The sequence below is a fragment of the Littorina saxatilis genome, linkage group LG17 (assembly GCF_037325665.1).
Source record: "Littorina saxatilis isolate snail1 linkage group LG17, US_GU_Lsax_2.0, whole genome shotgun sequence".
Taxonomy (NCBI): domain Eukaryota; kingdom Metazoa; phylum Mollusca; class Gastropoda; order Littorinimorpha; family Littorinidae; genus Littorina; species Littorina saxatilis.
Genome location: NC_090261.1, coordinates 58,060,089 through 58,078,656, shown reverse-complemented (window position 1 = coordinate 58,078,656; position 18,568 = coordinate 58,060,089). Strand labels below are relative to the sequence as shown.

The window sequence follows — 18,568 nt, the reverse complement described above, 5'->3', positions numbered from 1 at the left end:
AGAATAGGCATACGCACACACATGACTTATCTGAATTACTGTCCTGACAATTCTTATCCTGGATTGTTTCTTTGTTATACGTGGAAATGGTACACAGTTAGTGTAGTGATAACATAGATATCTCACTAGAGAATAAGCATGTGCACAGAACGATTACCAGCGTAATGCTTTAATTTAGATGGAGGCATGTTAATATTACACGATAGGACAGGCGCTGACACAAAGCATTGTATATCCTAGTTACTATATAACTCAAACATTTCACAATACAATAAGCATAATTATGAACAAAAAAGGTAAGAGTGTTATACTTTTAGATGGAGGCACATTGGTGTCTCGCTATAGAACAGGTATTGACACAAAATAATCTATCTTAGTTACAAAATAACTCAGACATCTCACTATAGAATAAGCATATGCATATAAAATAAACTAGTGTATTACTTTTAGATTATGGCACATCACTATTTAACTATGGAACGGGCATTGCCACAAAATAACCTATGTGAGTTACAATATAACTCAGACGTGTCACAATAAAACAAATGCACATAAAGGGTAATGCATTTAGACACACACTTATATATTGCTAGAGAACAGGCATGTGCACACATTAAAATGCGCACTTATATATTGCTAGAGAACAGGCATGTGCACACATTATAATGCGCACTTATATATTGCTAGAGAACAGGCATGTGCACACATTATAATGCGCACTTATATATTGCTAGAGAACAGGCATGTGCACACATTAAAATGCGCACTTATATATTGCTAGAGAACAGGCATGTGCACACATTAAAATGCGCACATATATATTGCTAGAGAACAGGCATGTGCACACATTATAATGCGCACTTATATATTGCTAGAGAACAGGCATGTGCACACATTAAAATGCGCACATATATATTGCTAGAGAACAGGCATGTGCACACATTATAATGCGCACTTATATATTGCTAGAGAACAGACATGTGCACACATTAAAATGCGCACTTATATATTGCTAGAGAACAGGCATGTGCACACATTATAATGCGCACTTATATATTGCTAGAGAACAGGCATGTGCACACATTAAAATGCGCACTTATATATTGCTAGAGAACAGGCATGTGCACACATTATAATGCGCACTTATATATTGCTAGAGAACAGGCATGTGCACACATTAAAATGCGCACTTATATATTGCTAGAGAACAGGCATGTGCACACATTAAAATGCGCACTTATATATTGCTAGAAAACAGGCATGTGCATACATTATAATGCGCACTTATATATTGCTAGAGAACAGGCATGTGCACACATTAAAATGCGCACTTATATATTGCTAGAGAACAGGCATGTGCACACATTAAAATGCGCACTTATATATTGCTAGAGAACAGGCATGTGCACACATTATAATGCGCACTTACATATTGCTAGAGAACAGGCATGTGCACACATTAAAATGCGCACTTATATATTGCTAGAGAACAGGCATGTGCACACATTATAATGCGCACTTATATATTGCTAGAGAACAGGCATGTGCACACATTATAATGCGCACTTATATATTGCTAGAGAACAGGCATGTGCACACATTATAATGCGCACTTATATATTGCTAGAGAACAGGCATGTGCACAAATTAAAATGCGCACTTATAACCTATTATGCCCTGACAAATTCATATCCGTGATTTTTCAATTGCCTTTACACATAGACATTTTACTCGGTTATGGTAGTTCTTTTAGAAGTATGCACGCTTTTAAACTGAACATTTCATTATAGAATAAGTATGTATAGAAAGGGTAATCATGTAATGCTTTTGGCGAGATGCAACACACTCATAGCTCATGATAGAAGAGGCATATGCATTATATTGAAATGAACACTAATAAAAAAGAAAGACATCTCACTATGGAATAACATATGCCCTGAAAGCGTTACAGTGTAAATCTTTTGGTTCAGCTCATTATAGAATAGGCATATACACACCATTGAAATGGACACTCATAACGTAAACACCACACAATAGAATAACATGCGCTTTTCGACGGATGGACAATGTTACCATTATGGAATAGGCATATATACAACATTAACATGCACACTATCAACCGAGACTATAAGATAAGGATATATCTTTATCAAAAAGGGTAGCAGTGTATTTTATTTTTAGATGGATGCACATTTATGATTCTCGCTGTAGAATAAGCATATGCGCAGATTGATATAAACATCTATTTCTATCTTAGATATTTCCTTCTGTTATCAAACATGAAACAGGTAGTTGTTAGCGTATTTTTAGTGCAGACAAACTTAAAACAAGTCGCGTAAGGCGAAATCACTACATTATTTTAGTCAAGCTGTGGAACTCACACAATGAAACTGAACGCACTGCATTTTTTCACAATGACCGTAGTCAGCCGCTCGTGCAAAACGCAGTGAAACTGACGAGCCTGTTTAGCGCGGTAGTGGTTTCGCTGTGCTGCATAGCACGCTTTTCTGTACCTCTCTTCGTTTTAACTTTCTGAGCGTGTTTTTAATCAATCAATCAATCAATCATTATGAGGCTTATATCGCGCGTATTCCGTGGGTACAGTTCTAAGCGCAGGGATTTAAAAAAAAAATGTTTATGCAATTTATATCGCGCACATATTCAAGGCGCAGGGATTTATTTATGCCGTGTGAGATGGAATTTTTTTACACAATACATCACGCATTCACATCGGCCAGCAGATCGCAGCCATTTCGGCGCATATCCTACTTTTCGCGGCCTATTATTCCAAGTCACACGGGTATTTTGGTGGACATTTTTATCTATGCCTTTACAATTTTGCCAGGAAAGACCCTTTTGTCAATCGTGGGATCTTTAACGTGCACACCCCAATGTAGTGTACACGAAGGGACCTCGGTTTTTCGTCTCATCCGAAAGACTAGCACTTGAACCCACCACCTAGGTTAGAAAAGGGGGGAGATAATTGCTAACGCCCTGACCCAGGGTCGAACTCGCAACCTCTCGCTTCCGAGCGCAAGTGCGTTACCACTCGGCCACCCAATCCAAACATATCATATCTATATGTTTTTGGAATCAGGAACCGACAAGAAATAAGATGAAATTGTTTTTAAATCGATTTCGGAAATTTTATTTTAATAATAATTTTTATATTTTTAATTTTCAGAGCTTGTTTTTAATCCAAATATAAAATATTTATATGTTTTTGAAATCAGAAAATCATGAAGAATATGATGAATGTAATTTTGAATCGTTTTATAAAAAACAAATTACAATTTTTAGATTTTTAATGACCAAAGTCATTAATTAATTTTTAAGCCACCAAGCTGAAATGCAATACCAAAGTCCGGCCTTCGTTAAAGATTGCTTGGCCAAAATGTCAATCATTTTATTGAAAAATGAGGGTTTGACAGTGCCGTCTCAACTTTTACAAAAAGCCGGATATGACGTCGCGTCATCAAAGACATTAAATTTTATCAAAAAAATGAAAAAAACATCTAGGGATTTCATACCCAGGAACTCTCATGTAAAATTTCATAAAAAATCGGTCCAGTAGTTTACTCTGAATCGCTCTACACACACACACACACACACACACACACACTCACACACACACACACACACACACACACACACACACACACACACACACACACACACACACACACACACACACACACACACACACATACACCACGACCCTCGTCTCGATTCCCCCTCTATGTTAAAACATTTAGTCAAAACTTGACTAAATGTAAAAATAAAAGAAAAATAAAAGGAGATTAAAATTGGCACCCAGAAAAATTAAATCACACATCAAGTAAAAGCTAAGGACAATTTTTTTTCATTTCAACAATTAACATTAAAATGGCTTTTCAAAAACATTATTTTTTTCTCAGCAAACTTCTACTGCTCAAACAAAAGCTACCCAGCACCCATTTTGATTATTACAAAAGGTTTTATATGGATCGAAAAGAAAGAAAAATCTCCATATTCCCTTTATGCATTTTTTTTCAGTGCAAAAGATAGCTTCACAGGAAGCAGCTCACCAAGTAGCATATGAAACTATATTTTGATAACTGCTTGATTGTCTAAAAGACAGTTTTAGCATAATGGTACATTATTTATCAATCATTTAAAAAAGGAAGCATGAACATTTAACACAACAACTAAACTAGAAAATGTAGTCAGAGCAACTACTACATTTATTTGTTTAACTACATACATTTAAACAGTCAAATAACAAGTTCAAAATCAAATTAATACATGGGGGAAAAAGGGGAGAAAAAACAGAGAAGAGAGAGACTGAGTAACTATGGATCAAACCGACCGACTTACCGACCGACAAAGAGACAGACAGACAGCCTGACAGATCGACCGATAAACACACAGAGAGACAGAGAGACAGACAGAGAGACAGACAGATCGACCGATAAACACACAGAGAGACAGAGAGACAGACAGAGAGACAGACAGAGAGACAGAGAGACAGACAGAGAGACAGAGAGACAGAGAGACAGACAGAGAGACAGAGAGACAGACAGACAGACAGACAGACAGACAGAGAGACAGAGAGACATAGAGACAGAGAGACAGAGAGACAGACAGAGAGACAGAGAGACAGAGAGACAAAGAGACAGACAGACAGATCGACTGATAAACACACAGATAGACAGAGAGACAGAGAGACAGACAGACAGACAGACAGACAGAGAGACAGACAGTCAGACAGCAGACAGACAAACGGACAGACAGAAAAATCGACAGACAGAGACAAGCAGACAGGTAGACAAAGGTAAACATAAGCAAAACACAACTAAGTTAAGAAATGCAAGGCTCTATTTACAGGTAAGCACTTTTTACTGTAATCATCTGTTTAGACGAAGAAACATCACTTATCAAACACTCAGTAGCATCCTACAGCGAAAAAAAACCAAACAGATAAAAGTATGGACAGACTGAATGGTAGACGGGTGAATGGACACAAAAAAGGCAGGTGGGCAGAAAGGAAGAAGAAAACAAGGATAGAATATTAACACAGTATGTAATTAGCAATTGTCGTATAATTAGTATGCTCAAATTTGAACACCCTCTTTTCTTTTGATTTTTATCCCTGTGACAGAAAAATCAGGAAAGAAACATGCCGGCGAGTGAACATCCACACACATTATTTTCATGCACACAACATGTAAATTCAAAGTTGTTACGTGAAAATTTGTTAATTTGTTTAAAGTTGTCAAATTGTAAACGACATAATTACATAAACAAAATTACCAGCGCATGTCTTACATTCAGATTCAACATTGATAAAATAGAAACGAGAGAAAATAAGATGAAAGAACACGAAATTTGTTATAAAGAGCATAACAAATTTCAAGAAAGAAAATGTAAGTATTCAAATATGCAGACAGACAGAAACTATTAAAATTCGTGTTGAATCGCAGAAATGTTTCACCTGTCCACAAGTTATCTATAGTCACCGTTCCATATATGCCGTCGCGAACGGCTTTAAAGGAATGCCATGTATCTCCCCGATCGTATCGTAGCCCCTCATCGTCGTACGTCGTAACGCCAGGAAACATTCTGCAGCCTAGTTGAGGCGAAGTCACAATCAGTCATAAGAAAAGATACACATGGTTTCTTTCCTGGCATGCTGAAAGATTTGGTCGACATTAATAGACAATGTTTGGAATCAACTCTGTCAAGTTTGTATGGGCTGTGGAAATATAGTTTTTCCTTGCTTCTCGTTGGCAACAGTGAGGCAAATAACACGTGACACTGTAGGCCAATCATTAGCGAGCGACGTGTCTCCGCACGAAGTATCTGTAAGTTACGCTGCACTTGTGGGACAAGTCATCCAGATGTCTGGCATTGATGCAGCGGAGTGGGGGGTGCGCAGCTGATTTTTTATCGTCGTCTGGCTACTGCTAGCGCCGACTTGAAGCTCTCGGTCGATGCCGAGGTTACAATTACTTCATCTAATTCGTTCCAGGCCACTACAGTCTTTGGAAAAAACGTCGGTGATCTTTCCATTAAAATTATGTCAACGAATGACATACCAGTGAGAAATAACACCGATCTGCGCTTTCTGCACTGTCCGATCAATATAACGCTCTTTTCGTTAAAAAGTACGCAAATCGCAGCTGACAATCAGCATTGCCGATGTGATCGCGTCCCTCAGTGCACAGATCGAGCGACTACGTGTGAAGACACGCCACTCGCTAGTGATTGGTTTACAATGTCACGTGTACGTGTATCTTGTCTCAGTGTTTCCCAGGAAAAGCAACTATTGTGCAGCCTATAAAACCCCGACAGGGTTATTTCCGGAGTTCGCTTACATCCAGAACATATGCTTCAAGGAATGTGAAGAATGGATACAGATCATGTGTGGTAAGGTTTTAGGGATTGTTCGGGAGCTAGTATCTGACATCTATTTCCAACCATACAAACTTGTAATCACGATGACGAATGCAGACTCTGAATGCTACAGCCTTGTGCCAAGATGCAGCCGTTATCGTGATATGTGTCTCGTCATCAAAAGGTAAAAAACGAAATGCTACTTATTTTCCTAAAACTTGACGATACACATAGAGTATTCCGTTGGGGATATAAGATGAAAATTCCCCTTTCCCTTAAAACCCACCTGGCGAACTATCTTTACACAAACAAAACAACACAGAAAGCATAGTGGTTGCCATCCATCATTCGTGATTACTGCTATCCCTGTGCTGTCCGTAAGCAAAGGTCCAGACACACTTGCACACACTACGCACACTCTAACTAAACCACCGCAATAACACTGCAACCAGGAATCTATACACTCGTGAATAGTGATCGGACTATTTATGAACATTACATGAACACACTTTGTTTTAGGTATATGAACACCAGAAATATTGCAAACAAACAGCGTTTGCTGTATGTGCACCTGGGATCAACCACTCTGATATAACCAATTCTGAACAACTCAGGGCTCGATCTGAAGGGGGTTTCCTGGATTCCAGAAGCCCCCCGGCCCCCTAATTTTGTCTCAAGGAAAACCCAAAATAACCCCTTTCAAATGCTTAATTTCAGTGCCATTGTGGGGGCCTTGCCCCCCCCCCAGACCATCCCCGCCCCTACCGACTGGGCAGCTCCTGTACCCCAGCCTCATTTTGGAAGCCATTCCCACCAATACACTAGGTCCAGCCGTGCAACTCAATAATCAAACGCAACATGACACACCATAAAACATGTCAATAGACGTTTTGACCTATGTGGAAACAGAATCATCCGGGCACAAAGGATATACTCCCGAACACATATAATATACACACACAGAACACAGCAACACACTCCTCCGACAACTTTGTGGTTTTTCAGTCAATGACAATGATCACACGACCGTGCTTTTTAAACACAACACTGACCACCGCACCTGAAAATGCACTACACTGGTTTGCAATAACAGGTTGTCTCAGTCTGTGCAAATGATCACACCACCGTGCTTTTTCTAAACAGCAAAACCACACCTCAACATACACCACACTGGTTTGCCACAACAGGTTTTCCCAGTCTGTGCCAAGGAACACACCACTGTGTTTTGTATACACAGCAAAACCACTGGTTTGCAATAACAGGTTTTCTCAGCCTGTGCCAATGATCACACCATCGTGATTTTTCTACACAGCAAAACAACACCTCAACATACGCCAATGATCTGGTCGTTGTGATTTTCTACACAAAAACACTACACATTTACACCACAATGTTCATTTCAGCACCACAAAAAACCAACATATCTGAGTCACCTGTCCACTTATGATCAATGGTGACCTCGGCAAAGATACCGTCATAACGCTGGGCCTTAAAGCTGTGCCACTTATTGTCGTTGTAGTTGAGGCCTTCGTCATCGAAAGTGCTGACGCCGGATATTCGAGTGCAGCCTGGGTGGAATCAGCATTTATTCTTTGTATTATTGCGGTTTGACATGCCTTTTTTCAACCCCAAAGCAGTCCTCTGCTTTGACTTTATGAAAATTTTAAACCACAAATTTGTAAACAAGCAAGGATCCATTACAAACAGCTTTTTTGCCATAATGACAGGGCTCACTTCCTGATAATAAGTATTGTTTAACGCCCTCACGGTAAAACAATTAGGGGCATGTTCTCTGGTGTGACCCCGACTTTAGATGGTACTCACTTCCTGATACAAACCTAATTTCTTTTAACGTTTTTTGGGCACTGGAGGGGGGTTGGGATTAAAACATTTAGCTATTTAGCCAAAGTATTGTTTAAAACTAATTCGAGTACGGTATAAAGATAGTGAGATGAACGCACAGAGACAGATATGGGAACTTAATGATAAAGTGTCACTTTCACCGTGAGTATAATCTAAAATAAAAGAAATCATGCTTTGAAGAACACCCCGTCCTTCTTGCCCTTAAAGAGGATGCATCTAGCAGTTTAGTTTTTTACATATGTACTACAATTATTGTGTATGTTATATTGATGCCAAAGCCAGAAGATGTACGTAACGCAGTGCAGAAATTTACAAAAGAAAGACCGACGCCTAAACAGATATATGATACAAGGAGAAGGAGAATAAATGATATGGACGAACAGCGCCCAAACAGTCAACACAAAAAAAGAAAAATAACATGATTTTATCACACTTGGGCTTCAGAACCTAACATGATTTTGTCACAATCTGGGTTATATTTGACATAAAAAAAAGCGGAATCAGTGAGATATAAGACACACACATTTCATCATCATAACAGTAATATCAAATCTACCGCAGCATCTATGGGCTATATACTTACCTGTAAACTTTCCAGTAGTGAAATACACAAGCTAGTACAGTAATCGCACACAATAAACGCGTTTAGGTTAAGAAAAGAAAAGAGTCTGTTTTGATTAAACCAGAATGAAGAAGGAATACAGAAACAACATACACTAAGGATATAGAGATGCCGAGTAGCATGGATAGACAAACCCGCAGTATGTACAGTTTAAAATAAAAGCAGAGAGAAGTGTAGAGCACCCACAACTTCAAGTGTAAAAGCGGTACACATCAGCAAATATAGATATCATACATTGTATGAAGCAGGAAAGCGTTTCTGAGAGAGAGGGATAGAAAATAGAAGATTATATGAGTGAATAATATATCAAATGTTGCCACTGGTACTGGAATTGTCATCACAGCTACATAGGAAGATGTTCCAAAACCTGAGGTGGGGGGGAGGGGGGGGGGGGGGGGGGGTGGCGGACGAATCAGGAAGGAGGAGTCAGAGAGAAAAGTAAGCATGCTAAGCTCAGATTCGAGTGAGCCGTCAAAAGAAGAGAGGCGCGCAGTAGCAGAAAATATGAGAGCAGTTCTACAGAGGGAAGAGATGGGAACTTACCTTCCACACGAGAAACGCTGCTACGAGAGACAACATGAGAGGAAAAACACTGCAGAAGATTTGTCACACGAAAGACTGAGGAGGACATAGTATTCTACAAGAGTAGCCCAGGACATAGTATTCTACAAGAGTAGCCCAGGACATAGTATTCTACAAGAGTAGCCCAGGACATAGTATTCTACAAGAGTAGCCCAGGACAAGGATTCAAGCAAGGTGAGAAAGGGCAGATAGAGTGAACTCCAGAGGTAAGAAATTCACACAGGCTTTGGAAAAGATTCACGAGATTCAAGCAAGGCAAGAGCGGAAATTTAAGCTAGAGGCGTAACTCCAGAGGTAAGAAAAGCACACAGGCTTTGGAACAGATTCACAAGATTCAAGACAAGGATTCAAGCACAGCGACAGCGGAAAGCAAGAGACTGCATGAGCTTCAGAGGTAAGAAATTCACACAGGCTTTTGGAAAAGATCACACAGCAGTTAAGAAAAGAGAAGCACATCAGACTGATATGAATCAAGCGAGAAATGATAGTCCAAAAAAGAAAACCAGTACGCTAGGGGGAAGAACAGGCACACACATAGTACAAACTTCAAGAGATACATCAGCCAAAATGATCAGATATGATAGAAGCTCAGGAAAGTCACAGTAGCCAAGAAGACCAGTCAAACTACAAGGACTCCCTACAGAAAAGAAAGCCAGTACGTTAGAGGGAAGAGCAGGCACACAAATAGTACAAGCTTCAAGAGATACATCAGCCAAGATGAGCAGATATGATAGAATCGCCAGGAGCCACAGCAGGCAAGAAGACCAGCCAAGCGAAAAGGACTCCCTACAGAAGAGTGAAACGTCCCACGCGGATTTGAACCAAACCTGAGTAAATTCCATCCACAAGAACAGAGCCGTTGTTGCCGTCCCGCCGGATCATCTCTATGGTGTGCACCTGACCGTCCGCCAGAGTGGTGAGGTTAACATTTTCTGGCAGAGTGACGTTAACCTCCACATCCGTCGAACAATTCCCTGTGTTGCAGCAACTTTGATGTCATTTCTATGGCGTCAGTAAGTTAGTGTTGCTTCTATGGTAACCGCAACTTAGTTTCGTTTTCATGGCATCAGTAACTTTGTATTGTTTCGATGGTGCCAGTACGTTAGTGTTGATTCTATGGTAGCTGCAATTTAGTTTCGTTGTCATGGCATCAGTAACATTACATTTTGTTTTTCTTTTTCTGTGACGTCAGTAAATTAGTGTTGTTTCTATGGTAACCGCGACTTAGTGTCGTTTTCATGGCACCAGTAACTGTGTGTTGTTTCTATGGCGTCAGTAAATAAGTTTTGCTTATAATTATGATAACCGAAACATAGTGTCGTTTTAATGGCATCAGGTACTTTATGTCATTTTTATGGCGTCATCAAGTTGGTGTTGCTTCTATGGTAACCGCAACTTAGTTTCGTTTTCATGGCATCAGTAACTTTGTGTTGTTTCTATGGCGCCAGTAGCTAATTGGTAGTGTTTCTATTAGAAATCTAACCTCGTTTGATAAAACCGTTCAGCCTGAACCGGAATACTACTTTTTTGAATGTAATGTTTTGATACAAGTCACACTTTAATCAGTAAGCTTTTTATAAAACCGTATTTTATTTAACATTTTCTCCATGAAACAAAGCAGGATATTCAAATTGGAATCCTATCATAAACTTCTCCAAAATGTGCAATTACAATGAATACTGTTTTTTTTTAGATACCCTAAAAGTATATAAAGCAGGTTTTGTCTTACCATGGGTATCGTACATAAAGCGAGGACGTCCGTTGTTGAATAGAACAGCGATGTACTCTTGGTGGTTCTCTGAAGCAGCAAACATTAACAGACCAGACTCCTGCTGTAGACGGAATTCAAATCGGATACCTGGGGAGAAAGAATGGCACTGTATTGAATACTGCTACCTCAAAGCAGCGATCACCAGGGCCGGTATGCAGTAGTTGAGTTCAGAGACTTTAGTCCAGGATAAATTGCATGAAGGGTATAGACTATCCTAGATCCTAGACTAACGTCTCCAACCTCGACTCTTGCATACCGGTGTAACACGAAATTTTTACTCCACGAAAAATTTACTCCGGAGTAAATATTTCGTACGAAATTCTTACTCCGAGTACACTTTTCGTACGAGAAAAGAACTCCCCAAGGCACGAAAAAATTACTCCCTCCACGAAATTTTTACTCCCCATTTTTTTTACTTCCAGTAAAAATCTCGTACGCAAAAATGGGATGCGGGCGAAGGGATAATGCCAATAAGTGATCTTGCGCACACGAATGTCGCGCTACCCTCCTTCCACCCCTTCCACCACCAAGACTAACAGGGGACAAGGGAGTAAAAATTTCGTACACCTGGCATGGGAAGTTAAATTGCTCGTGTTGGGGTGAAGTAATTTATTCGTTATTTATTCGTCAGGGGAGTAGCATTTTTGAACGAAATGTTTACTCGGAACTCCCCTGTCTTGGGGAGTAATTTTCTCGTGCAATGGGGGAGTGCTCTTTTCGTAAAGGGAGTAACTTTTTCGTACGAAATGTTTACTCCGGAGTAAAACTCTCGTGGGAGTAATTTTCTCGTGTTACACCGGCATAGGAGCATAAGGGTTGACAAAAACTGCTTTATTCTCTGTGCCTACAAATGTCAGTAGTCACACACTGGATCTGATCGTAGTTCAGTTTAACACTTTCTACCCCACCTATGTTGACCAAGTTTATTTTAGCCGAGACCAGCTGTGCTGCAACAGGTCACTCAGAATTGTAGTAAATGTGTAGTTACTGTGTATCAACACGCTGGAATGCAGGCGTTAGATCGACGTTACAGGAAGCGACTGAAGCTAACAGTCTGAGCGGATATATCTGTACCTGGTCAGATAGAGCCATATGAGTGGGTACGGATATATCCGTACCTGGGAGACAATGAGTTAAACACTTGCAAACCCTTGACAAGACATTTTTGGAAGAAGCCTAGATCTAGCCTTTAATTGGCTCTTACTTGAATCATCGGGAAATCTTTCAATTTCAATGTATATTGAACACACTTAAATCGTCTGTTTAAATTTTACTCGCATTCGTCAATCCCTTTTCAACATGCATGACATGAAAACTTAAAAAAAAATATGAACAGATGGTCTGCCGGGGGTCAACGATTAGGCCACAAAAGGAAGAAAAAAAGGCTTATCTATGGAAAACTTAATTCAAGACTAAATACAAAACTTTCACAAATTACACTTACCGAATTAAACAAAAAACATTCATCGTGAAAGTTCTGTAATGTGTTTCGACTAAAACGGCCCCAAACACAAACTTAATCGTGTTGCACATGTCGTATGCATAATAGAGCGGTTACGTCCCTTTGTTTCTCAGATCAACTTTTCCTGTTATTGAAACCTGCGGAAACTTACCGGTGGCAGAAGATACTGGGACGGGGCGGTGTGAGAGCACACCGGGACAAGGAACAGGAGTGGAGACAGCAACAAAAAACCAAAAAACACACACACACACACACATACACCACCACCATCGTCTCGATTCCCTGTCTATGTTAAAACTTTTAGTCAAATCTTGACTAAATGTAAAAAGAGAAATAAAAAAAACTTACCTGTGAAATCCACGTTCTGTGGCAAAGTCTCAGCAGGGAAGGCATAGAAGCCGCCGCCAGGGAAGCGAGTGCCGCGGACGACAGAGGCAGGGTAGCTGAGGGCAATGTTTGTTTTCTGCACTGTGTAGACAGGCGTGGGGCCGTTCGGGGACGAGGGGGGTTTCCACTTCACCTCGATCACTGTCGAGTTGAAGCTGTCTACGGCGGGTTTGGCCAAGCCTTCTGGTGCTGTGGGGGTTAAGGTTTGCAAAATTCAGTTAAGTATGAATAAGACATTAACCCCTTGACTGCCTTAGGACGGGTATACCCGTCCTGCACTTGTGCATTATTTCCATGATTAGATACTAAAAACAGATTCTTTGTTAAAATTCCTTTAAAAATAACATAGGTTTTACTTTCCTACCTACTGCCAGTTTGGAGCTAGAATTTTTTGTGAATTATTACACCCCGAACTCCAATATTCCCTGGCAGTCAAGGAAGTTTTGATTGGCAGCGAAAGGGTTAAGGAACACTTGCCGAATGCTATTTGTCGGTCTACTAATAACATGCAATCCTTCAATATTGAATGAAATGCACAGAGTTCTGGCCAGTATCGGTCTTTCGTTTTACTCTTTATTTGGTGTTTAACGTCGTTTTCAACCGTTCAAGGTTATATCGCGACGTAGTATCGGTCTTCAATCATTGATATATTAAGGCTTGAAATAGCTGATCGTTCTAGCTTGGATTTGGCCAAGCCACTCACATAATTTAGCACCTTCCTTCTGCATAAGACGTACTGATATTGAAAATGACGCACTGGTTTTAAGTTGAATAAGTCAAAAAGAAAACTTCGTTCGGATCACGACAAGCCTTACAACACAAAAAAGGCAGACAACATCATTCTCCATCAAATCCACGATTAAATGGAAATTTGCTAACAGGGAGCAGAGTCTTCAACTTACAAACTGTACAAGTCATCAATTATATCAGTAAATAAATATATTTAGTTAAAAAAAACAAAAACAGTCAGAGCTAGTGTGCACATCCTACCTGCTGCCAGCGTTCGCCCAGATGACGCAGTACTGTTGACACAGCCGATGCTGTTGCAGGCTTCCACAATGAAGTCGTATCGTTCGTAGGGCTTCAGGCCGAACACCCCATGTGAGTGCACTGTCCCGTCTGTTTCGATCACCAACTGAGGAGGGTAACACAGGAAAAGAGAAAGTAAGCGTCCATCCAGAAAAAAACCGGTGTACCAGGCCATTTTTGCCGCCAGTCAGTTTTTACTGGGGGGTGGGGGTGTCATTCTGGGCTGGTTAGTTGTAACCCCCCTCCATCAGGCAAAACATAAAATTGTTACAAAAAAGAAGAAGAAAGAAAGCGTGAAAGCATGTCGTCTTTTAAAGTCCTTTTTGAAACTGTTGTTTAAAAAATCTGATGCAAAGCGTGCAAACTGCTACAATCTGGGGTCTGAAGAATGACCACTAGAGCTTTGAGAAATGCAAACCAACTAATGGCGTTCAACACATCGGCCGTACAAGGTCTTCAAGACGCCTTATCAGCTAGTACAAAATTAAACCAGATGGTCACCGTGTCCGACGCATCAATCCCCTGTCTATCAGGCCATGGCCACCGTCTGCGACGCAACCATTCCCTGTTTATCAGCTAGCGGAAAATGAACTAGATGGTCACTGACGCAACAATCCCCTGTCCATCAGCTAGCGGACAAGGAACTAGATGGTCACTGAAGCAACAGTCCCCTGTCTATCAGCTAGCGGAAAATGAACTAGATGGTCACTGACGCATCAATCCCCTGTCTGTCAGCTAGTGGACAATTAACCAAGATGGCCACCGTCTCCTACGCAACCATTCCCTGTTTAGCAGCTTGCGAACAATGAACTAGATGGTCACTGACGCAACAATCCCCTGTTTATCAGCTTGTGGAAAATTAACATGCGATAATCATACGTAAATAAGCATTGTCTAGGACAACACATGACTGCATCCCCCCTCCCACCCCCCGCCCCATTCCCCCAAATCATCCCTTTCAAAAACAGACCTGCCAATAAGTCGGGGAAGCAAAGGGATCCGCGGTGAGGTTTCTGGCCATGTTCTGATACAGCCTGTAGGCGGTGATGTTGCCACGGGCCTGGTCTATGGTGGGAGAGGTCCACGACACGTTCAGCTGTGTTCTGCTCTGTCCCACCACTGCTGGCGTTGGCATGGACACCGGGACTGCACGTAAAACGCACTTAAAGCTGTGGTCTATTTATGACTTTCCGGGGCTACGAGGTTGAAAAATAGGGATAAAATCATGTACAAAATTCTGAACAGCAAACACTACCCGAAACCCCACCTACACGGCGTGTATGACCTTGAGAGCTTCAGTCAACGCTTGGATTTTGCAGTGGTAACATCCGGTTTGCTCTCTCAGAGCTGAGCATATTTGTCAAGAAGGATCGAGCAGAAAAAATAAACGACTTGTCAGGGATTCGAACTCAAGGCCTCGGGACCTCGAAATGTCGGGGCCAATGTCTTAACCGCTAGGCCACTTCACCAGTGTTGTCAAAGATAAAAAAAATTGATAATTTTATATCATTCTACGCTTGAAATACCATTTATGCGTTGCAAAAACGTAAAAATTGCCATTTAAATTTGCCTTTATTTGCAAACATGTTTCACAGAATTGCAGTACATGTTTACACCGTCATGCTACACGACATTCGCGCCATGCAAATAGCTGCGATATCTCTATTTACAACATGCAAGAAAAATGACAAGAACAGTAATTGCAAACAGTAATCTCCAAAGCTCTGTGCAGTTGAAAACAGACATCTAAGAAATAGTTATACATGTATTCACTTCTAAACAATGGGCGGATAGAGGTTTAAATCATGCTGCTTCAAGAATAACATAACATGAATTCATATCAATGTTTTTCCTTCTTTTTCTCAATTGGCGCAGTAGCCTAGCGGTTAGGACATGAGACACGAAGACTCGAGGTCGATAGTTCCAATCTTCGCCGGGGCGTTTATTTTTTCCCCTTGATCTCTCTTGAAGATAAAATATGATCAGTTTTGAGAGAGCAAACCGGATGTTATCCCTGCAAAATTCAAGCGTTGACTGAAGCTCTCAAGGTCAAACACGCCGTATAGGTTGGGTTTCGGGTAGCGTTTGCTGTACAGAATTCTGTACATGATTGTATCCCTATTTTTGAACCTCGTAGCCCCGGAAAGTCATAAATAGACCACAGCTTTAATTATAAACAAGACAAAAGCATTTCATACGCTTCATGTCAACAGCACGCCAGCGCTACTCGCCGGAAGACACCAGCCTAGACACAAAGCTCTGGGGACCCGCTGCCGAACTGCAGAAGACTGCGGACTTCATGGCCGCCACAGACTTGAGGATATGACGGCCTTGAATATTGAACGCAGAAGAAGAAGAAGAACACAGAAGTAGGCCTAACGTTAGCGGAGCATTGTAATCAAGATGGTACATATAGTGCCCAAAAGCATTAGCTAAGTACATCTGATTTTAAATTAAACAAACATGCAACAGGATGGAAATTAGAAGTAATAACAAGAATAAATAACTGTAAAACAACAAAGAGAGAAAGAGTAATAAACATTAAAAAAACGAAAAAAAGTCTATAAAATAAAAAATATAATCGAGAACAACCACTACCACTCACAAGTCTCCTGAGTACGTCCAGCAGTCCACGGGCTAGCGGCTCGGCCAGCTTCATTTTGCGCCAAGACCTGGAACTCGTAGACCGCGAACGGACGCAGACCGCTGACGTTGTAGCTCGTCGCAGGGGCTCTCGTGATGGATTCGCCAGGATTGAGAGGATCGTAAAAACCACTTGGGTAGAAAATTCGGTTCTCTATTGGATCCCGCTGCCCGTTGGGTCCAGGCAGGCCCCGTATCCACAGCTCGTAGAATGAAATGATCCCTGGAAAATGAGTGGACATTTAATGGAGCACAAGATTCAGAACACAGAACTTGCACGATGCTAAATCGTCAGTCTTCGTTGAATAACCTGTATTTCAAAGACACATTCGAGCATGAACAGGCATACATATCAATCTGTAAATAATCGAATCATGTGGCTCCAAATCTCTGATCTTGTCAGGCTTTTACATGGGATACGACCATTCTTCCCCTTGGACACATACTAAAAATCAACAGTCAGACTGTTCCCTGTGCAGACTGAGAAAGTGTTAATGAATTGATTTCATAGAAGGCCATTAGTGTTAGTTAAGAAATCAGTTGATCACAAGTTGTCACTCTGTTCAGAGAGCATCCAGCCATTTGACTGTTGATACTCGTCCAAGTCACGGGATGGTCGTATACCATGTAAACGCCGGACCAGATCTGATATGGAGAGTCGAAATATTTACACAGAAAGGACTGAGATGGTGAGTCCAATTGTTCACAGGAGAAGGACTGTGCGTTTAAATGGCCAAAGACACATGCTCAACAGACGAACTCCGTAAATAACTCGAGTTTTTATGGGTTGTAAAAGAGTGAATACTCTTGCTTTTAGTGAGGCAAGCTTTCCACACGTGTAACTTGTGTTTAAGACACACCCCTCGCTAGTGACTGGCCTATGATGTCACGTTAGAAAACTGGACTCAATAAAAGCAAGAGTATTCAAATGTTCACACCATGCCCCTAATGGTTTAACCTTGAGGGCGTTAAAAAAAACATTTATCATCATTTTCACTACCCCAAACACACCCGACAGAGTTATTTTCGTACAACGTGTATTCACCGCTCACCGTTAGGATTGAGGGGCGGCTTCCACTCCACCATTAGAGCTGTACTGTTGATGGCAGTGATGACAGGAGACTGCATGTTGGTGGGCGCTGCAGACTTTGTCGTGACGATCACCCCAGGACTCTCCGAGCAACCACCTTCAGTACAAGCCCTCACTGTCAGGTTGTATCTGTAGGATGGAATGTTTCGTCAGCGAAGAAAGGGGGATAACCACCGAAGTTTGTTTTTGTTGTCTTCTTCTTTTTTTGTACAGTTCTCATAAGCAACCCAAAGAAAAATCAACGAGACCGAGACAACAATAAAGTGCGTGTTTGTGTGCGTTTGTGTGCGCTCAATCGTAAAACAATAAAGGTATCTATAGCTAAAAAACAACCACAATCGTAATTACAAAACAAGAAAATTAATGTATGCTATACGCTATTGGAACGTTTAATTATGACAAAACAAAATGCATCGTCTCGCTTGGTTCTTCCGAGCGAGCTTCTAAACAATGATGTGTCAGATAAGTGTATTTTCGAAGATTGTCCATGTTAAACGAAAGAATGATATTATTGCTATTTATAACCCAATCTGTTTGTGTTTAAACTGTTCAGCATCGCTCACAGTATCATACTCATAGCGAGTCATATTGTAACTGAGGTTCAAAAAAAGAAAGAAAGAGAAAGAGAAAGAAAAAAAAAACAGAACAAAAAAGAAAGAAAAAAAAAGAAAGAAAAAAAAAAGTGTATTTACTGTATTGTTAGTGCTCGTCTGTCTGTGTACTTAAAAGACCGCTGGGTGGAAG

General features: G+C 40.8%; 1 protein-coding gene across 1 annotated transcript in view; it reads right to left on the bottom strand.

Moving 5' to 3' along the window:
* LOC138951832 (usherin-like) overlaps positions 1-18,568 on the bottom strand; it is a 117,197-nt gene that overhangs the window by 70,075 nt on the left and 28,554 nt on the right. The window contains exons 18-24 of the mRNA XM_070323392.1: positions 17,787-17,953; positions 16,697-16,957; positions 15,062-15,237; positions 14,053-14,197; positions 13,024-13,251; positions 11,172-11,300; positions 10,270-10,416 (exon numbers count right to left, since the gene is read on the bottom strand). Coding sequence (XP_070179493.1) covers positions 10,270-10,416; positions 11,172-11,300; positions 13,024-13,251; positions 14,053-14,197; positions 15,062-15,237; positions 16,697-16,957; positions 17,787-17,953 — 1,253 coding nt within the window. The remainder of the gene's footprint in view (positions 1-10,269; positions 10,417-11,171; positions 11,301-13,023; positions 13,252-14,052; positions 14,198-15,061; positions 15,238-16,696; positions 16,958-17,786; positions 17,954-18,568) is intronic.